This window comes from Numenius arquata, chromosome 5 (genome assembly GCF_964106895.1).
Source record: "Numenius arquata chromosome 5, bNumArq3.hap1.1, whole genome shotgun sequence".
In the NCBI taxonomy this organism is placed as follows: domain Eukaryota; kingdom Metazoa; phylum Chordata; class Aves; order Charadriiformes; family Scolopacidae; genus Numenius; species Numenius arquata.
Genome location: NC_133580.1, coordinates 9344793 through 9367594, shown reverse-complemented (window position 1 = coordinate 9367594; position 22802 = coordinate 9344793). Strand labels below are relative to the sequence as shown.

General features: G+C 41.1%; 1 protein-coding gene across 1 annotated transcript in view; it reads left to right on the top strand.

Moving 5' to 3' along the window:
- The window catches only part of IL1RAPL2 (interleukin 1 receptor accessory protein like 2), a 376805-nt gene that overhangs the window by 336199 nt on the left and 17804 nt on the right, over nt 1-22802 (top strand). Inside the window, exons 6-7 of the mRNA XM_074147867.1 lie at nt 13286-13415; nt 19643-19788. Coding sequence (XP_074003968.1) covers nt 13286-13415; nt 19643-19788 — 276 coding nt within the window. The remainder of the gene's footprint in view (nt 1-13285; nt 13416-19642; nt 19789-22802) is intronic.

Sequence of the window (22802 nt, the reverse complement as noted above, 5' to 3'; positions counted from 1 at the left end):
TGTTTGCCTATGCCGAGGTTTAATTTCTCGTTTCATTGAAATGACCTTTTGCTACTCTCCCATTTGAAGCCTGAAAAGGCTTCAAATTCTGAAAGGGAGATTGCTCTTTACCTTCCATGGCTATCCCCCGTAAGCTGCTACCTGCACTCTGTAATCTCAGAGAACACGGTGCTATGTGTGCTGCTGTCAGGTAACTTCACAGGGCAGGGGCTGGTAACTCGGGAGTATGGTAGGTGGCTCCTCGGGGCTCAAAAAGGGGGTTAGGTTGTACCCTTGTGTCGGTGGGGGCAAGGGCTCTCTGGGAAGGTCAGCAGCTCCAACAGAACATTTGTAGGGGTCAGTAAATCTAAAAAGGCTGAAAAACTAGTGCTACAGGAGTCAGTACAAAAGTATTTAATGTCTTTTCTGTCTGTTGGGAAAATGAGAAAAACTCAGCAACTCACTGGAAAAGAAAGAAAAAACCCTGACTGGTTAGCAAATAGAGCTATGTTTCTGTGTGGAGCTGACTTTTAAAGTGAGTTCTATTAGGGGGATTGAGGAGGGATGAGGTGTCTCTGTAGCTAATTTGTTTGGCATTTGGGAATTGTGAGTATTATTTGGTCTGTTCAGCTGATAACTACCCAAGGGATTCTGTTTTTCAGCACACTGCGAGGCACGAAGTAACAGTGTGCTGCAGGGGTCTGTGCTTATTCTCTGCGCCCGGGCTGTGAGCTTATCCTTAGTGGGAAATGAGAAAGAAGAGACACGGGTATAGGTAGCACAAAACCCAAGCCTGTCCTAGCCTTCCTGAGGGGAGTGCTGCTTTAAGGCTCTCCTCAACAAGCCTCAAAGCTTGATGAAGATTCATCCTCTTTCCTCAGTGCCTCAACTCCCCCGCAGCCCTGCCCACAGTTTGGGTTTTGCAACATGGGAAGGATTTTTCAGATGCTACATCCAGCCCTGTCTCCCTCCAGGCAGGCTTTCTGTCAGAGATGAGGCCACCTGGTAGAGCTAAGAAGTGCATCTTGCCCATTATCTGCACAGCTCAGCAGAGGGAAATGTTGCTGAGAAATACTAGGCTGAAATGCCGCAGCAGTAGCATGTAAGGCAAATTACTAGAGGCCTCCATTGAAATCCAAGAGCACATAAACCCATACCCAAGAAAAGAAGTTTTCTATCCATCACCGAGTGAGCACAGATGTCGTGGTGGAGATTCAGGCTTTAGGAAGGCTGACTCTGGAGCTGAGGGTTGAGGGGCGGAGAGTTCGGTCAAGACAATTCTTGACAAACTGGCCTGAGTTAGTGTCTTTTTCTGTGCCCTAGCCCAAGCAAGAATGAATCAGCTAAGGAAATAATTATGTTTTTGACAGAGAAAGGAAGTTAGTTCGGACAGGTTGATTCTCAACAAGGTACCACAGAAGACAATTATCTTCTATCAGAGGGAAAATTTTACTTGGCCTTTTCTGTCTCTAATACTCAGCTGAGTGAGCAGAAAAGGACTTGGAGAAAAACCTCTTCAAAGTGCAGCAGTTCCCTCAGGGCGGCTAACGACTCTCCACAGGTATCACCCAGCGCTGGGTACCCTCTGCCCGCATTCCTCTGGGTGCTGGAGTAGGAAATAACAGCGGAGCGCTGCTGTGTTCATGTCACCCTGTGCATGGAGCAATAGAGTCTTTCCTGAATTTGAAAATCCATTCTGGACTACAGCAGTTTTTTTCTGTTGTATTTGTCTTTATTTTGAATTGCTGCATGAGCTTTTGAGAACATATGCGGCATCCCTTTAAATATCCTTAAAAGAAACATTCACAAGACTTTAGGGGCAGGCGTTTGCCTGTTATCAGCTGCAGGCACAGCTTTATTTAGTGCTCTGTGAGGTAGCAGATGCACATCTCTAAAGGCCAGTCCTTTGGTCTTGCTCCTGTGCATCTGTGTGTGATTAGACCATCACAATTCCAGATGATCACAATTACCTGGGTCCTTGCTTTATTTTGGACGGTGGCAGGAGCTTTCCCAAGGGAGGGAAGAGTAAGTCTGTAACCTTCTCTGGTTAATTCAGAGGTGAAGGCTACATAAAGGTTTCTGGTACTAGAAAAAAGCTCAAATAACAATCTTGACACTGAAGTGGCCATTGTTTCACATTAGATCTTGCAGGGAGCAGCTTAATTTCTTTCTCGTCACTAGCCCAGCTAAGAAAAGAGAGAAGCAATAAAGAAGAGCAAAGCTTTTCTCTCAGGAGGGTTTTTTTTTTTAAGATCCTGCTCTGAGCTCGTAAGATATTGCCTTATATCCAAACACCGCTGTGGGCAAGACATGAGGGGGAGTATTCTGAGGCTCCGGGACCGAATGAAATCAAAGTTGCTTTCTGTGGGAGCCAGCTTTGTGTGCTGAGTGTTCTTGCACGGCTGCTCACAGCGTGCTGGAGTAAAGGGCAAGCTTGAGCTCTCACCTGGGCCAGACAGCAGCCAGTCACACTTTCCCTGCTGTGCATAACAGGACTGACAGCCCTGCACACATGGTAGAGGAGTTCTCCTTTGCAGGAGTTTGTGCTTGGGCCAATGAAGTGTTTTTTGATTTTTGGAGTGGTTTTATCATCATCAATCAGCAGTGTTGAGAATGAAGGTGAATTAAGTGGATTTGGGGAAGGTAAAACCACAGGCTGTGCCTTCAGTGTGTGTATAGATCCAGGGGAAAAAAAAAAAGTGGTGGGGCAGAATTTAGGAGTTCTGAGTTACACACTTCATGGTTTGGCACTCACCTAGGGAAAATTGAGATTATTAGACTCCTGTGCAACTAAAATTACATTTAACCTGTGGTTAATGTGAATGCTACCAACTGAATGCAAGGCAAGAGGCTTAGGGTAAATCTGAGTCCTCACTGCTAATAGGTTTAGGGCAATTTGTCTATTGACTTCTGAAAATAACATCTGTCAGAGAAAAAAAGATCATCTTCAATGTGACACTTACCTGAACTGATAAATTATGGCTCAAATTACTGAGTGCAAGGGGATGCCACTGCATCTCTTTAGGAAGGAGTAGTTTTAACTCTGAGAAGTTGTCTGAATTTATAAAATTTCTTATGGCCCTTATATCCTTAAGTGCTTGCTTGCACCCAAGATACAAGTCCCTGCTTTAGGTCTTGTATCTTGGTTAAAAGATTCTTAACCCAAGGTTTTGAGGGGAAAAAGAAAACCAGAAAAAAAACAAACATGTATAAGAGTGAGAGTTTTATGTGTGATTGACTTTTTAAAAAATGCTATCCACCTTAATGTTACTTGCTTTTTTTTATCATGAATTTTTATTTTAGCAGTAACAAGGGAAAATAAAAATGTTTTCTTTAATTTTGACAAATTTGAAGAGATTAAGCTTCTGTTTGAAATTCTGTAAATTCATTTTTGGACAAATGATGAATAATATTGATTCACTCAATATGCAAAATACACGTATTTTTTGAACTATGTTTTAGTTTCCTAATCTCCCTGAATGTGATCTCTAAATTTAAGTAAATAATAAATGGGAATTATTTACTGGAGTTAGTTTGGAGAAAATGTTGCTCTGTCGCTGTTGTTTTTCTTTTTGAATCTTTCATAGATACAGTCTTTATTTAAAATTCACTGTTGCCTTTGCTTAGCATAGCACTTAAATATGTGCTTAAATTTAATCAATAGGGAACCCTCTCCCTATTCAGCAAAATGTTTGAGCGTTTGCTGAGTTTTAAGCACATCAGTCAGTTGTAGATTCTCATTTGAGTACAAGCTGATCTCAAAAGCTGTGTCCCTGTTGGCCTCTTTGTGCAGGGGAAGTGGGAACTTGAGTCATCTTATCACGAGCCAAGGCAAGTCCTGTCCCCTGTGCCACCTGCATAACTGAGGCCAAGTGAGGTGACAGTTGTGGTTACATTCATTACCAGAAGTGATTGGCATCTGTGTCTTCATCCCCCTGATCAGGACCCAGACTGCATTTGATTTATCTCAGGAGGGCTAGGAAAGCTGGAGAAATACGAAGGCTGCAGCAGTTACTGCAGGAGTTCAGTGAACAGTCACAGACTGAGTATGAAAATACCCCTTAGATTCAAGCACGTGTTTATTTCAGAATCTCACCTTGTTTATAGGGCAAGACGTCCATAGCATGAAGCTTAAGTCCACATTTGCTTTGTCCTTTCTAAGTGAAGAACTGTCCATTCTATAGTAATTGTCTTAAGAAGTTTCTATCATTTGTTTAAAAGTCAACACAGAAGTTGGAAGAGGTTTAGTGTAATCTCTTCAGTCAGTAGCAGCCTGCAACTGGTTTCCTTAGTAACCTTGACTGTACCCTCTGTGTTTTAAATGGAAACTCACTAAGATGTACGCCTGGTTACCCATTACATACTCATGTAAGGTGCAGAATTTGGCCATATTGATGGTAGCAGATCTTGGTTACGTTGGTCCCTCCATACACTTTCTTCACGTGAAATCAGATCGCTCTCTAGAGGAGATGCTGGATTTTATCCTCTTTCTTCCCTGAGAGAAAAGATCAAGGTGTACTTGCTCAGGAAACTGAAACGTAAGACATAAATGTCCATAGAAAATTTTGTGCACGGGCAAGTTGGAGAGTTGGAAAGTCCTGAGGCTGGCAAGAAGCAGCAATGTGTGGGACAGGGACCTGGCCTTCCCCTTGAGCCAGCAGATTACTGGGAGGAGACAGGAGCATCTCTTTGTAGCTCAGAACAGTTGGCTGTTTCCCCTTCTCAGGACAGTGATCTAATGAAGTAAGTGTCATTCTGAATATTTTTCCCTTCCTGCTCTTCTTTCAAAGCAGCACACCTGTGTGTTGCCACCTGTTTTGGCCATGCTAAAAAATGTGATAGCAGAATAGAGAGAAATGATTGCTGTGACAGCATGGAGCCATACCCTTGCCCTGGCCATAGCGGGATGATTTGTTCCATCTCACTCCTTGCTTAGTTCACCTTAGTCTGGATGTCACTGCTCTGTTGCCATTGGGCTACCACAGCCCTTGGAACCCTACCACCAAGGGGATGTTTTTTAAGTACCTACAGGGCGTTTCTCTTAAATAATATTACTCTGCCTCAAAATGCACAGAAATGAGATTTTCAGAAGGACTTCAGCATTGAACACAAGTTAAAGTCAGCCCAAGGCAGCTGTCAAGCTGCTTCTGGAAATCCCACTAAGCATCTGTCTTCATTTTCAGTGAATAACTTAAAAGCTAAAATCCTTGACTTTCAGTTACACCTGAGCTCTCAATGACTAAGACTTCAAATTCTGACGCCAAGGCAGTTCTGAAAATGAGATAAAGGATTTTACAGGATTGAGGTGAGGTTTACTTTGATGGGGGGATGGGTGTGTTGTTTTTCTGGGTGTGTTTTTGGAAGAAAGTTGCTCTAGGAGATTTTGCCTTGATTGATTGATTTTTGGAACATCCAACAAATTTTTATCAGCCTCATTTCAGCCTTGTGTGCATTTTACTTTTGTTCTTCTCTTTTTGTGAGAGCCATGGTCAATAGCCAAGCCTACAAGCAGCATTTGTAGTGGGTCATGATTGTGTTGTTTAAATGGTTGGGGCTGTATGGAATGGCAGCAAATGCATCGACTTGTGTTCTTGGCAACAAACTGTCTAGAGGCTTAGTTGCTTTGTTTCGTGTTTGGAGTTTTGCTGCTTGCTGTTAGTCAGTGTTATTTTTATGCTAATTTTTATATGCCATTTGCTCATTTGACCTCATGGCCATGTGTTTTGTGATGTCTCAGGGCATAAGAAATAAGAACAGAGCAAGAAAGTAAGTGAGGATTAAGATCATAAGGTATAGAAGACAAAATAAGACCTACAGATCTTTTGCATTTTTCTTGTCCAAGTTTTTACTGGGCTCTTTCTTATGGCCAAAGACTGGCCTTAGTCAAAAAGTGCTTATATGAGTGAAGAGCCAACTTAATGTATGTCACATGCCACCACCATTTATTTTTCCTATATATCAATACAACTACTGGAATATTATTGTAGTGGCTAACATATGCTGTTCATAATATGGGGCCTTATTTAGGGGAAGAACACCTCCTTTAGCCCTTTGTAGAAACTTGAAGAATAAAACAATCTAGTAAAAAAATATATGTGTATATATGTATTTGTATGGGTGAGTTTTAAATGCTCTTAAACTGATTAGAAACATCTGGAGGCTAGTTAGGTTTGATTTCACTATAAATTTGTCTTATTAAAGCTATTATTATCACTACCCAAAGTAGGTTTCTTAATTCCATTTATAATGCTTTCAATTCACTAATTCCTGGCTGATCTCTAATTATGCAAATATTCAGAAGGATCGTATCCAGTCATGAGTCTACTGGCTGCTGGAGTAGAGTTTTGTAAAGTTATAGGACTTTCTGTAATTATTTTTTCTTTTGGTCAGAGAAAATAATTTGTTTTGAGTATGCCTTATTTTCACTGGATCCAATAATGCTCAAACTAGTCACTGAACCCCAGGAGACTTTTGCCTAAATAAGGGTAACATGGTTTAGCACACAGCTAGGCTTGTATCCTGTAGAATAGCCAAGTAGAAGAGGAGGAAGAAGCAGCCCAGATAGAGTAATTAGCACTGACTTTATAAATCTTGTTGTACTGAACAAAACACGGAACCTTTGATGAAGTAACACTGGGAAAAGGCCATGGAAAAATACAGGAGGGAGGTGATAATGTACCTGAGGTTTTTGTGGCGTTTTGTGGCTTTGTCTAAATCCAGTAGTGGATGAATAGAGTACACTAGAATAGAATATTTCAGGTGGAAGGGACCTACAACGTACATCTAGTCCAACTGCTTGACCAATTCAGGGCTGACCAAAAGCTAAAGCACATTGTTAAGAGCATTGTCCAAATGCCTCTTAAACACTGACAGACTTGGAGCATCGACCATCTCTCTAGGAAGCCTGTTTCAGTGTTTGCCCACCCTCTCGGTACCGAAATGCTTCCTAATGTCCAGTCTAACTCTCCCCTGGCACAACTTTGAACCATTCCCAAGTGTCCTGTCACTGGATCCCAGGGAGAAGAGCTCAGCACCTCCTTCTCCATATGCTCTCTTCAGGAAGCTGTAGAGAGCCATGAGGTCACCCCTCAGCCTCCTTTTCTGCAAACTAGACCAGCCCAAAGTCATTAGTTGCTCTTCATAGGGCATGCCTTCCAGCCCTTTCACCAGCTTTATTGCCCTCCTCTGGTGCATTCAAGGACCTTCACATCCTTCTTAAATTGTAGGGTCTAGAACTGCACACAGTGCTCCGGGTGAAGCTGCACCAATGCTGAATACAGCAGGAAAATCCCCTCTCTTTACTGGCTGGTGATGCTGTTTGATGCCCCCCGGGATGGGGTTTGCCCTCTCAGCTGCATACTTCTGGCTCACATTGAGCTGCTGTCGGCCAGTGTCTCTAGATCCCTTTCTGCAGGGCTGCTCTCCAGCCACTCCTCTCCCAATTTATACTTGTCCTCAGTGTTACTCTGTCCTAGATGCAGAAACCACCATTTCGACTTGTTAAATTTCATCCCATTAGTCGTAACCCAATAGCCCAATCTATCTAGAGTCCTCTGCAATGCTTCTTGTTCCTCAAAAGAGTCAACAGCACTTCCCAGTTTGGCATCATCAGCAAACTTGCTAATAATCTGTGAAGAATTTCAGTGCTGCCTCAGCAGATTATAGGAACAGATGCTGAAGACCCTGATGTTGTGAAGTGCTACTGCAGTCCCTTGATCTGTGCTGAGAGGGGACTAGGAAATACAGGTGATCGGCTATGCTGGGTGACATGAGCAAAACCCAAGTATATCCTCAGCTGCCTCTGTCAAGTGCCTCCTGGCTTCTTTAGGAGGTCATCCCATTGGGATGAGCCCCAGGCAGAGGGTTAGGGCTCAGCAGCTCAACCACAGGATTTGGCTTGGGCTGCACCACTCAGGGTGCTTCTGGATTCTGCCCTTTATTACTGAGCATAGGAGAACAGCTAAGAGGATGTCCTTGCCAGGGACTTAGAAAAAATTGACATTCTCTGCAAACTAGATAGAACCTACCACACACAGAGATTGTTTTTTATGAGTCAAGGTCTGTGTTGCCCCTGGCATTTGTTTTGTGGAAAAATTGCAGGCCTAAGCTCTGTCTCCCATATCTTCTTATCCAGGATGTCCTTCTGAAGGAAAAGGAAATGTGTTCTTTACTTCACCGTTGTATACAATCCAGCTTGCCTTGCCAGGGGAATTTAAATCACTCTGCTGCCCTTTGACCAGTTTCTAGCACTTATAAAGCACATTAGAACAATAATGTTCTTGTCAGTGACATGGTGATTTGCCTTGCAAACTTCGCAGCCTGGAAAGTCAGATTCGATCCTGCAGACAGCCTGTAGAATACACTTATTGAGATGTGATAAGTAACCTGCCTTTCTTGTCCTCTGCCTCAGCAAACGGAAGAAATAAAGCCTGAGAAGTGGCTGTATAACATCTGCATGTGTCAAGAGTGGGACGTCGTTCCTTTGCAAACACTTCTCTGTCACTCTTATAGGGAAGGAGACACAGGCACCATTATCAGAGAGGAGCTCCATGATGCGTATGCATCAATAAGGGAGACCTGGAGTGCTGGAATGATTTTTTGGTGGCAGCAGTGCACGTCTTCCCTTCTATGTGTATACAGCATCCAGCCCAGGAAGAGATAAAAGCAAGGGTATTAACACCCAGGTGAAGCTGAAGATCTAAGTCCAGCTTATATCCATGTTGTGTTGGATGTTGCTTGGTAAAAAAAGGTCTTCCTTTGGCACTTACAGTCAGTTCTGCCACTGGCCTACAAAGATCATCTGGTTCATTTCAGGCTTGTTGACAGAGGTGTTGTATCTGGCACAAAAATGTGAAAGAATTGGAAAAAACACTAATGTTTCAAGCCAAGGCCGGTGGAAGGGGGTGGGGGGGGGGGAGAGCACCCAAGGATTCACAGATGACTTTGGCTGTTTGGTGGGATTCTCTGGGTTGATTTGCTCCAGGAGAGAAAGCCTGCTTTGCTGGAAGAACAGAGCACCAGGAGAATGTGGACATCAGAGAATATGGCTGCTACTTGTGCAAAATGAGTGAAAAATCCATATTTTCCAAAAAATTGCTGAAAAAATGCCTTAGTGTAAGCCAGATCTTATGATCTGTGAACAGCTTTTGTCTTCCATGCTGGTTTTTAAAAGGCTGAACAACTTTTAGGTATTTTAAGCTTTATTTACTTCATGCTTGGAGCATGCCTCATTCAAGCACATGACTGTGCTGCAGGATTTGTCATTTTCTTTCAAAGTGTGTCGGACCAACAGTAAGCACATTCAAAATCATGCCTGGCTAAACTGTTTTGCAGACCCTTTCTCCATCCTTAGCCAGTACTCTACCACCACCAGGCACCTATTTTGCTTGAATAATTGCATTTATGTGGAATTCTCATTTTCAGAAGAAAAAAATTGCTAAACTCTATGGTGAACTCTATCTGTTCACGCAGATTTATTGTGAAGATGGTCAAGTGAAAAATGTACAATAAGATATAGCAATAAGTCATTCGTATTGCCAGCGGTTGTGTCTTATCAGCTGGGAGTTTGCAACAAACTGCCTGATTGACAGAGCAGGGAAAAAAGCTAAAGCAGAGGCGTCTGCTGGAACCTGGGGCTTTACTGTAACAAGGTGACCCCAGCAAAGCAGTAGACTCACGGATGTCTACAAGAGGCTTTTCTACTTTCTTCCTTTGTTTCTTAAAACATTCTCTTAATTGTTGATTCATTAGAAATCTCACTAATCACTTTCTCTGTTTCTCAGCAAATTATTTTATCAATCAAAATTGTAACTGAAATGTCTATCTGATTTAAACACATACCATTCATTCTAGGAACTCTGCTGTTGTTAATTAAATGATGCCAGGGGAGTTTTTCTAAATAAGAACAGTTAGTAGTGGAACTACTTAGTGTTGTGTGGAATAGCAGTAATGCAATGCAAAAGTTTGGGCCTTACACGAGTTGTTGGAGTTATAAACTGCCTGTTAGTTCCTCCTGTATGGAACTGTGACTCAGTGCGATACCACACTGCTTGAAGCCAGCCCCAAAATCAGGACCTGCAAAGGACTTTCCACGCTCAGTGCCTGTTTCTCCCCATATTCAAGGGTCCGTTTAGGAACCAGGGAATTCCACTGCAGTTTTAGGATCTCAGTACTTGGGAACAAATGCAGTGAGACATGCCATGTTCTTTTCTGGATGGGAATTTGTTGGAGTTCCCTGAAAACCAGTAGTAACAGGCTGCTGCTGTGGCTAGCTATGTCTTAACATTGCAGGAGAGGAGACACCTCCCTTCCTTGCCTTGTGGAGGCCTATTTGAGGAGGTAAAGTGTTTCTGCAGGGAAGAGCCAATGTTACCTTTTCTGACTTTCATGCTTCCAGAGTCACAAAAGAGTGATGAGGGTTATAAAAGAGAAGCTGCTTTAGAGAGCTACGGGAGGAGTGAGATGTCCTTACCAGCTTGAGGAGTAGAAGAACAGTGTGTGAGAATTTGGGTTTGGATGGGACCTTGAAGTGTCTTCAAGCCCCAAGCTCTTTCCACCCCATGACAGATCAGCTCAACCCAGGCGTGCTTCGTTCTGCTACTGAGATAAAATTTAATTGTTCCATGGGAAACAATTGCTTATACCTCCCTCTGATCAGTGATGGGTTTGCAGATGAGATGGACTATGAGTTTTTTCAGGTGTGGCCAGTCCCAGACTTTGAGCTGAAAATACTAATTCACTCTAAAGTTTGCCATTGAAGGTATTAGTTTATTCTGCTGATTCTCCCTGGTGGCAAATAGATCTGCCTGGCATGTTCAGAGCGTGCAGGCTTTCACGGCAAAAGCTACTGATGCTTTATGTTGGATTTGTTTATTACAGAAGCTATGTACCAACAGCTAGGGTTTTTTTAAGCTTTTCTATTTGTATAGAAAACTCCTTATTTCTTCAGACCAGACGTATCACCTCAGGATATTTAGTCTGCATGTATAGAAATCTTAAGACTCACCTTGGAATATTTTCACTTCTTTAGGTTTTGTTTTTTAAGTAAAAATCTGCTGGTTTGAGGAAAAACACACCCTGTAATATACTTTGCTGGTAACACTTAATGCCCAGCATGGTGTGCCAGGAAAAGGGCATATACTGTCGATGCTGATAGTCCACGTCTAACCCTTTTCTTTTTCACATTGCTACAGTTGTCTTTTTCCATTAAAATCAAACATGGACAGATCAGCCACATGCTAGGAAATCACTAAGTGCTATTTAAATAGATGCGTATCGTGACTGAGGCAAGCGGCACAAAAGACGTCACACCTGGCATTTGGCATGTTAGGGAAACGTGAGGTGGACGTAGCCAGGGGCTCCAAGTCTCCCCTCCACCCGTGGGGGGCATGCAGCACCTCACAGGACTGGGTGAAACGGGTTGGGAGCAGAAGGAAACAAACTTCTCTGATACTGTCTTGTAGTGGAATTAAACGTCTGTCTGAAGTGTTTCTGACTCTTCATCAGTTAATGAAGTTTGGAACTTCCCTATGATGGGGGTCAATGTTGTGGGATGTACCGATAACTGAATATCCACCCCTTCTTATATTTTGGACACTTGAGCTGGTTGTAGATAATCCATCAGCAACAGCATGTGTTCAGTGGCCATCTGTGGTAGCAGAGTTCATAATGAATATGGAGATAATGAAAGATTCTGTAAAACATTTTCAGGATAAACATTTTCCATTTTTGTCTTTTGCTATTTGAGAAACAGAGACTGAAGTGCAGTCTTTAAACGTTTTCTTGCTGTATCCTAATGTTTCAAAAGGACTTGTAATTTTGGATCTTGACTTGGAAACAATTTAAAGGCGGCTGATTTTCAGCATCTGGGAATACTGCTTTTCCTGACTAATCAGACTCTTTTGACATGTCTTAAATTGGGCACTGAAATAATGGATAGACAAGTGCAAGTAGTTGACTTAGGACAGCTCTGTGGGGTTTTAGGCAAAGATACTTTAACACAGAGCTCTGATATGCTCTGAGTATGCACACAGCAAGTTATCACTGCTGAGCAGACAAGAGGGAACTGATTAAGGCACAGTAAGTCAATCCTGTGAAACCATTAGCCCATGATCAACCAAGTGATGTGCTCCAAATGACTAGCCCTTTTTGAAAAGCGTAGGCCGGTTCTATTTCAGTGTCTAAATAGTCTCCTGCTGGCACTGAGAATGGCTGGAAAAATAAAACATTTCTTCCAAATATAGTAAAATGCATTAGTTGGACTTTCCATGCTTGATCCAAGTCCTGGAAGATTCAGCAGGAGTCTCCATTGACATTAAATAAGGTCTGTCCTCCCGTGTAAGTTGGTGACTCTACAGCTGCTTTGTAACCTGGACCCCCTATGCTGGGTAAAATAGGCAAAGAGAAGTGGGTGCAGCAGCTGTATTCGCATAGTAAGGGAACGGGCATGGTTTGCCTGAATTTCCTGGCTTGTTTGGGGTTTTTTTGTTGGTTTTTTTTATGTCTTCTGCAGGCAGACGACCATCTGTCCTGGCAGTGTAAGCACAGTCCTGGACTAGCTAGTACAGCTAAAGCTGTAGCCAAATAAAAACCCATCTAAATGCTGAATTCTTGGAGAGAAAAGAAATCTGATTAGTTTCCAAGTTTTATTTTCTTTCTTTGGAGGTATTTTTGCAGAGCTGAAAGGGAGAGTTCTTTACTCTATTGCTTGAGTAGCGCTTTGAAGTTTGGTCCTTTGCCAAAAGCCTGTTGACAGTAACATGAGTGTTGGTGGTGCTCACTGGTATCATGTATTACTCGGGGATCTTTAAAAGCTCTCTGAACAGCTTAGCAAGACTTCATTAACATTTGATTTCTATCTAAGCGAGGAAGAAATTATTACTGTGTCTTTTTTTACGGGTGGATAGGCAGCAGTAAGCAAGTTCAGTGATTTACCTGCCTCTTAGGGCACCCTCTCCAGTCCTGGTAGAGATCCCAGGCATCTGACAAAGAAGTCATCTCTTTCTTTTTAACAACCAATCTGACATCACCTTATGTTGCCACCATTTCCATACCTTCTTATTGTTCATGTAGTATCTTTCTGGGATAAAGTGATGGCTAACCTCAGAGTTTCATTTCACAGCTATCTCCTGTAGATGCAAATCAACGTCACCCTTTTTCTTATGGTTTATAGTTATTCCTTTTTTTTTTTTTTCCCCTCCAATTTTAAATGGGGAGGTTTATCTGAGGTGTTGAGATTTCTCATAATCATTCTGTCACTAGTAGTCATGACGGAGTGTCTAACCCTCTCTTTTCTTCTTGTCCTCAGGAAACCCACTGACTGTGGCCTGCAAAGCTTTCTTTGGATTCAGTGGAGAATCGGGCCCCATGATCTACTGGATGAAAGGAGAAAAATTCATAGAAGAGTTAGAAGGTCACATTAGAGAAGGCGAAGTCAGGTACGTTTGGAGTATTAAAAAAAGTGTTAAAAACATGGTATAACCCCACAGTCTGTTGGGTGTTTTTTAAACAGGTTTTTAATTGGAAGTGGAAATAGTTTTCTGTCTAAAGAGTGATGAATGACTTGGAACCAGAGCAGTGTGAGTTGCTCCCTCTCCTGTCTAGCAAATAAACTCTAAAGACATAGTAGCTATCAGTGTGCCTGAAAATCTGTTATCAAATTCCCCTGACAGTAGCTGAAGCATCTGAGTGTTCTGGGGGTTGATTTCAGCCCTGCGTGGAAATGATGCCGTCCACTGCAGCTGCCCCTTGTGGCAGTCCTTGGCAAGATGACATTCATTTCAGCATCAGTGTTAATCTTAAAGATGAATGGTCTCCTGTCAAAGTCACCATACGTTTTTTTCTTCTACTGAATGTGTTGTCTGCCTGTGATATAGCTCTTAGTATGCCTTAACCAGGGCTTTCGAAGCATTTGTTCATCCATGCTTAACACTTAAGGGAGAGAAGGAAGTCACTGTGTGAGGATGTCCGATATCCAACTTGTGCTTGGCTGGTTATCATTTGCTGTACCAGTTGTAAAGAAAACAAATACTTGTATCCCCATGAACTGTCATGGAATTTGCACCTAACATCTTGTCTTCCTTGTTTAACAGTTAGCTGATTAATGGCTCTTTGAGCCACTAAGCTGTGGTTATATTATGGATAAGGTGGTCCCAGCTCTTATAGACACGATGATATAAAGAAAGACAAGGTCTTTGCAACTTCCATTGCACATTTTTTGGTCTCATTTCTGAGTTTTTTGTTTCTTATAAAAGTGATTTTGGAGAGCAGGCAGAGCGAGATTCCTTTGTTTTATTACTTGATCAATAATTTGAAGTTCAGCTATTTAACCACTAGTTATTAAGATACACTAAAATAACTGACCTAACATTGCACCTTAATTGCATACAGATGGAACGTATCATATGTTGCCAGAATGGCTTTTAGTGTACAATCCTCTTTTGGGCTTCTGACCACAAAATACAATTATTGGAAACTTCTGCCATTGCAAGTAATCACCATTTAACGACATTGTGTCCTTACCTGTGTATAATATATATATGAACAGAGTGATTTTGGTCATGTTCTTCCTCTGCATCAGAAGGACAGTTTAAGGTTTGTATTTATAGAGCTCTCCAGCCCTAGCACAGTTCAAAACTTTTCCTTTATGTTCATTTGTTAGTGAAATTGAGTTTGAAAAAGCTGTATTTGTTCTTCATTGTGCCATCTCATTACACGTTCATGTTTCAAATTAATTTTGTGACGGCTCCCTTTCTCACTCTGTTAAAATGCTTTGACTCAGTTTACAGACCCGTCACAATTCAGTGAATCTTCTCTTCAACAGAGCTTATCATGTACCTAATCTTCTGTGCATCACAGCCAGCATTAAAAACAGCATTTACCAAAACCTACTGTATCATTACCAGCAGTGCCACAGTCCCTCCCTTTTTTTCATTTAGAAGTAGCTATGGCAACTGCAGTAGTAACTTTTTGCAAATGATTTTTTTTCACAATAACAGCTCTGGTTTATGTGTCCCATTACAGGTGCGCTGCTTCAGGGAAACTAAGCAGCACTAACTGTTCTGTCAGTGCCCTGAGCCAGCCCACACCTTCCACCCAGTCATGTTTATGATGTAGTTCAAAAAATGTCATGTATGTTTCAAATTTGATGAGCCACAGCGAACTTGCTGGTTCGATGCTTTTTCCATCAGTTTGCTTCTCTATGGTATTATCAGCACATTTCTGTTAATGTTGAAAAACTACAAGTAATTGGGAATTATTACAACCAGACCAAGATACTACACGGGTTCGTTTGGCAAATACTTTACATTTTAACTCTGCATTCCCTATCTTGAATTAGTTCACAAATTTAGTCGCATTCTGAATTTTTGGTGCTGTTCTTACTCTGGACCATGTCCATCCATTGTGTCACTGGATTTTCTGTATATGATGAGAGTTCAGGTTTGCAGATCAATGCAGCGTGGGAGTACCAAACATCCATCCCTAGTTTGCATCCTCCAGCATAGTAACCAGTCAATTACTGTGCTTTTCTGAAAGCACTGAAATAGGGATGCACTTGACTCTTAAAATCAAACCCATGGAACTGTTTTTTTGGTAAGCAGACTTCACCATGAGTAATACGTGTGTAGCTCTGGGCTTCTCGTTATTTATTAAACGTTGTTGCAGAGCCTCATAATAAAAGTTACTAATCAGCACTGAAGGACTCAGAGGCAATGACCCCCTCTCTAACCTGCCTCCTTGCCTTCCGTTGAATTACGATCCCCAAATGTTAGACATGCACAGGGGGGAAAGCAGAAAGAGACTTTGCTTGCCAGGTGGGTTTTTCACAGCGGTAATAAAAATGTCATGTAAATTGAACCAAGACTATTAAAGAAGGTATCAGAGTCTTTAAGCCTGCCTGCAGAGTTGTCAGTTGTACCTAATTATCAAATGAGCCCACAGCAAATTTCAACACCATCTCTCTGCCATGGAAAAAAAAGTATTTTGAGGCACAAATCTTACTCTTCTAGCCACCTATGACTTGCTTCTTTTTCTTCTGCAGGCAACACTGCAGAACAATTTGCGGGTGCCTCATAATGCTCAATATGTAGAGCATGTTTACCCCCTTCTTTTTTTTTCTCCTGCATTTTTGAAGTGGAAATAGTTTAACTTGTTCTAAAGGCATGAAAAGAAGTGGAGAATGGAGACATTTTGAACTATAGCTTTATTTCTTCCTGCTGCTTAATTTAGTATTCTGGCTTTTCACCCACAGAAGTCAACCGATGGTTGCAAAAGGCTCAAGACAAGATGAGGATGTTGTATTCTGTTAGGAGGGGATGCTGAAGGAGGGAGGCAGAATTACCATCCCTGCCTGGCTAATGTGCTGGGTACTTTGCAGAGAAGTATGGAAATGACAGCCCTCCCCTGAAAAGCTTATACTATTCAAGGAGGCAATTTCTGGGCAGAGAATAAGAAACATGATGCAGGAAAGTGAGAGGGAAGATCACTGTGCCATGTTTTTAGTGAATTACTTGCTTTTGGAGAGGTACATATGTACACACAGATCTGTCCTTTCATCTACTGACTATTGTTAAGGACTAGAAAGAAGGGACTAGAGTTTGTATCCCTGTTCATTGTCCAGATCCTCAACTGTAAAAAGAATAAAAGTTAGCTTTTTGATAAGTTCCAACTCTCATGCAGGTTAGTAAAGGTTTGGAATTAATGCCTTGGTCTTGCAAGGAGACCCAGGTGAAGCTTTCTTATGGCCTTTACATCTGTGATCATACAACTCCTGAAAATTTTAGGAAAATGTGGTTTCAGAGGAAAAGTATTTTAACTTCAGATTCAACTTAATGCATTGGAAAAACATGACAAAAGATTTGAAAAATCTGAAACATTGGATATTTTTCAAAGAAAATACTTGGATTCTGAAATTACACTTTTGTTTTTAATTCCTATTTTCTTAACTGAAAAATGATCAGCGGACAAACTGTTTTGTTTCAGATCAAATAAAATGCTTCAGGTTGAACAAAAAGAAAGCACTGGGTATTCTTTTTTAATTCACCCACCGCTTCTCTCTCCCTTCATCCTGTTTTTTGTGAGTTGTCAAGCGCCATTGCTTTACCTATGTATTAAATGATGTAATTACTCTTACAGTTTGTTCATCAAACCAGAAAAAAAAGGTATTATTTTCTCAACCTGTGGGAGCTGGCATGTGTTGTCAGCGTTGCTGGCAAAGTTCCCCCAACTCAAATAGGGACAGAGCTTCATCTTCTGGGAATGCAGCAAATACTGTTGCAGATTTAAGGTCTTACGTGTTGATACTGTATTTCTTTTCTAATCGAAAGATATTGTGCTCAGTGTTCTCTGAACCAACTATAGAATGCAATCAATTAAAGACGGCACACATTAAAAAAATGTAGGTGACCTACTGTGTATCTCTGTGGCAATAATGAATCATTAGCTGTAGAGTACTGGTGAAAAGGAAAAAGAAAAAAAAGAGCAGGAATGAAAGGTTTAAGAGTTTGCTTTCTATGCTTTTCTACCAGCGTGACGTTTAAGTGTCTGTCAACGTTTTTGTGACAGATCCTGTTCTAAAGACTTCTCTTCCTAAAGATTGCAATTAGCATAAAAATAAGTGAAAAAAAATTCTCAGTCCAAATACGTACTCTTTCTTATGAAAGCTTCTTGTTATTTAAATTTAGGTTAAGGGTTGATTATTTTATTTTAAATAGATTCAGAATAATAGATTATTTTATCCTAATTGTAATCTGTCTTCATTTTTTTCTGCGTAAAATATGCTGGTTATAGTAAGCACAAGACAATCTGAACATTCCAGATAAGTGTCTCAGATATCATCTCTGTTAATGATTTCATTTGTTCCTTGCAGCATGATTTATAGGCCAAAATTTGTGGAGCCTATTGTTTACCAACAGAGAAGAAAGACTTTCCAGAGTTTAAAATATTTCGCTATGTATACATATGGAAAATTAATAGGTAAATGAGAATTGATTTATCAGACCCCCAGTGATGGAGACTGATTTGAGTCTGCAGACAGAACAGACTCTCTTGGGAGGTTGTTTTTTTCTGGCCAGATATAATGCAAATTCAGCCTTTCTTGCATTATTTTCAGCACTTGCACTTGGCCAGAATAACAAAAAATACACAATAAATGAGAGTGAATTTGCAAAAAAGATGCTATCCAGGTTTCCAAATGCAACGCACATGCCTGTTCTTAAACTAATGTTTTTCACTTGCTTTTTTGCAAGTTACACAGCCATCGTGAAAGAGATTGAACCTTTGTGGATGTTCTGGTACATCTTCTGAGTTCTGCCAGATCGCACAAGCGTTTAAAGTGCTCTGTGAAATCTTACTGTAAATATGTGCTTATAGCAGTCAGGCTTGCATTTTTGATTGTCTGGTGCAATGTCTTCATACTTCACTTCTGATTTGTTTACATTCGGAGTTCTATGTTTGTTATATGAAATTATGTACAGGAGAAAATATGTGCATGGATTGGAAACCCCAAAACAACTTTGGTTTACAATAGAGAAGTTTGGGGTTGGTTGTTGTTACTGAAAAATTTTAACCTCTCCAGAAGCAGTTTCCATCCAGTGCGAACAGTGCTGTGGTTAATTACTTTGTTCCCAATTGCCTCCCTTCAGCCTCTGGAGAAAGCATTTCTCTTTTGGTAAACCTGTTTCTTATTTACGCCTTTACCTCTTAGTGCCATACTCATATCTTTTTGGAGAAAAGACTGACTGAAGTGCTACATACAATGATGAGTTCACGTGCAACTGTGAGGGCATCACGCATTTTATGTTTACCCCCTCACACATTATGCAGTGATACACTAACAGCATCAAATGAATCTGGTAGATTTTACTTGACATTACATTTCCTTGTGCAAAGCACCAGTAACTTTTTCTTGAGCAACTGATAAGCCTTTTGAGAGGACAGGGCATTGTATTTTTAGACTTAGTGTCAGCATTAGAAAACACTTGCATTTACTTTGCATTCTTTTTAATGTTCGCATTAGAACAATGACATGAAAAGACTGTACCTCTGGCCTGAAAGTCTGCTTGAACTTCCTATTCCCTTTGTGGGGATTTTGCGTCTCTCCTCGGTCCTCTCAAAGGAGCGGAGAGCTCTTGTTCCTGATACTGTTCCCTTTTAAAGTAAGGATCTAGCCCCCCCAAAATAGAGGACAATTCCACAAAGTGGCAGAGCTCCTTTAATTGGGTTTCCAGACTGCATTAAAATGTATCACAATACCCAACCTTTAAAATACTGTGTTATAATTTGCTCAGCGATGGCTTAGTAGTTCATACTTACTTCCCTGGAAAGTCAGTATTTATTGCTATTTTTAAAAGAAACGTTGTTTTTAGCATTTAGTTCTGGAGCTGAGGTAAACAAGCCACATGTAACTGTTGCACTTGCAGTAACTCTTCCTGCAGTTGGTTCATGTCCTTGCTACAGACATGGCTGGAGAAAAGGCTTTTGGTTGTCATGAAAGATGCCTCTGTGAAGTCTCTTTTAGGCAACTCAAGTTTCATTTTAAGTCCTTCTCCAGGGGTGAAGGAGGGCAGGAACACTGTGTACTTGTGATACTGAGAAATCATGGTTCTTTTGGGAATCTTCCACCTGTATTAATTCAGTTAAGCAAAGACTGTATCCGTTCTTTTAGACTCCTCAGAGAACATCTTGGAGAAAAAGAAGTTGAATTGACATTGATCTTTGATGCTGTAGAAGAGGCAGACCTGGCTAACTATACATGTCATGTGGAAAACAGAAATGGACGGAAACATGCCAGTGTTCTTCTGCGCAAGAAAGGTAGTTATCTTTATTTACTTATCTGTAGTCTCACCTGCCTCAGCAGCAGCAGGTCGGCCAGTAGTGAAGGTCCTGCTGACCTCTCTGAGCCAGGCTGGACTCCTACTTCGAGCTGAAGTATGTTTGTGTTACAGGTTCGGTTTATCGTTTGTGAAAAAAATTCATGAATTGTTCTTTAGCCTCTATTGAATCAGCCTCGCAGGTGATGCACTTGCATGGAATATAGTCACCCATAAAGCACCAGTATATTCAATGGAACTATTTTGGTCTAAACAAGCTATGAATTTGACCCAGAGTTGACTGACTGGACCAGAGGTAATTGTGTGATGGAATTAAAATGTGTTTCTTAGAATAGGTACCTCAGCAGTGAGGTCAAATGTTCTGGTATTTCTCCACTTCCTGGCTTTGCTGTTTAAATTGAAAGCTTTAAACAGTTCCAATGAATTTTGATTTCTGACTGCATTAGGAGTGAAAGCATTGCAATGGGAGCTACAAATAAATGTAGAGTTACCCTATCATGGCTGCCTTGCTTGGTACTGTACCTGGAATTGGGAATGCCACTACTGACAAATTATCTGTAGCAGAAAGGAAACCATTTGGGCTTGAATGTTCTAAATTAAAAGGTGCTGCTATGCTCTGCTGTTTGTAGAAGTCATTATCATAGGGAGTGTAACAGTGTCTCGTTACAGTGCTTATGTTGTTTGTTCAATCACCTCTCCTATTCTTAAGTAGCATGACATTTAAATTTGATGGTGATCTCTCTAAGACACAATGTAGGTAGTACGAAAGCTGTAAGATGGTAACTGTTGGGGAAAGAAAGGAAGGTTACACACTTGGGATAACGACGTAATGTGAAATCACAGATCCAGCAGCACCGGAGATTGACTGTGGAGTTAATGTATTGTCCAGATCTCTGCCAGTATTCTTGGCTGTAAATTAATTTACTAAAAGAGAAGAAGAAATGTTTTCATGAGGGACACCTGCAAGTGCTGTTCCGGTCCTTCATGTGCTTTCAGGCCACCAAGGCAAAGGATGTGCTTCTCAGCAGATTGTGAATTGCAGTGTTCATGTCAGTTAAAAAAGCCAGTGCTCTCTATTGTCACACTTGCAGCAAAATTCGCAAAAGTGTCACCATTTGGAGAAGGTTTAAATATACTATTAGTACCTGAGCGTGCTGCGGATTGAGCTCTGAGCCTAGGGTAAACATCAGGATGGGGCAAATGAACTAAGAGCCAGGTGGAAGAACAGGAAGAGCAGCCAAGGCCCCTCTAGATAGGTCACTGCAGTTCTGGAAAACATCCATAGTCATCGCTTCACCTAAAGGTGTTTCATGGCTATGATCTGTAAAAAATGAAAGATGAGGCAGGGGTGGTATTGGAACACAAAAGGGCTACTAGGGAAAGGAAGCTTTTGGGTCAGTATCCTCTTTTTTTTGTTATTCTTTTGTGTGCCCCGCAGGTTATATGTGTGAAAGTACAGTAGGCAATCCAGTCAAAATCAGTTGAATCAAGTCCTGCTTACACACAGTTTCCTCTATATGTGAGAGTTTTATGTCCTCCCCAAAAGAAGGGCATAACATATGTTATATTTTATGTGAAGAGATAAAGATAAAACACAATACAGAAGGTGCAAACCACTCTGAGAAACAAGGGCCTGCAGTTGTGGTGTGGAACATACATGGATGTGTATTCAACATCCAAATTGACAGGATGTCACAACTTTAATGAAGGAATCTGGTCATCATGATGAAGGATTAACCTCTTTAGTGCAAAAAGCGTTCTACCTTTCCATCCACTGAACCTCATAAATATACAACTGATAGTATATCTATCTTGACACTGTTAAATGTTCAGCTGTGTTGCATGTATCAGAATAACAAGCTAGGTTTATTTATAACAAGAAAATGCAGATATTTCAGAGCTCTGCTGAAATTATGGAAGAAGCACTGCTGAATACAGAATTTGGAGGTGGAAACAATCACTTCTCAGCTACTATTTCATTTCTCTCTGCACTGTGGCTATAGAAAGCTTATATTCCCCTCAGGCATTCTCAGTAGTTGATTTTCAAGCTATTAAAGTGTCATTTAAAATAACCACAGTATTTTCACTGTGTCCTTTGACTGCCTGTCCCATTGTCCTGTTTGTTATTTATTAAGTTCTTACAAATATTTGACCAAACTTTTCCTTTCTGCAACTTGATATAATTACATCTCATCCTAGCTTCCTCCAGCTTGGATTTGACAGTAAGAGTATTCGTGAGCCAGGAAATACTACTGTATTTACTGACCTGTGACAAGATTTAGAGTAGGACTGGTAGGAAGCTGTTGACCATCATCCTTTGTGTGTGTCAAAGAAAGGATTGTGGATTCCTACTGTAACATGCTGCAGCTTTTCAGGTGCTGGGGCACTTGGGAAAGGTGAAGAGGAAGCACAGATGTCTCAGGCAGAGAAATTCCCTCCCTCCAAAGTCTTACCTGCTAAGGGCTGTGTTATCCATGCTCAGCAAGAGGTGCTTGTAGCTCCTTTTTGTCTCCAGGTTGTCCCAGTGCTGCTGGGTATGTCTGCCCTCTGCTCAAAGGTGTGATTGCAGCACATCGGGTCTACACAAGCAAACATAAGTCATGACTCCTGCTAAACTAGGAAGACTTGGATAAAAAAAAAACAACAAGAATAAACCACAAATCCAAGTTATAGCTGTAGTATAAGAGTTTCTAGAGTTAGTTCTTGTTTTGACACCAGCACATACCTTGCTTTAAGAAAGAAAAAGGAACTTTTCAAATATTTAGGGTAAAATATGTTGAAGTCTTTTGCTATATTAGTGGTATATTTGTATATTTTGGAAGAATACAGGAGTGCTGTCTGTACAGCACCAGGGTGCTGATAGTCCCAGAGGAGGCATCATCATTTAGGATTTTTATTTTTTTTTTGACTGAAAAAGAACCAAATCCAGTTTCAAACACCCAAAGCTACCAATGCAAATACAGAATCAGGTATGCTCCTGAGACCTGGATACCG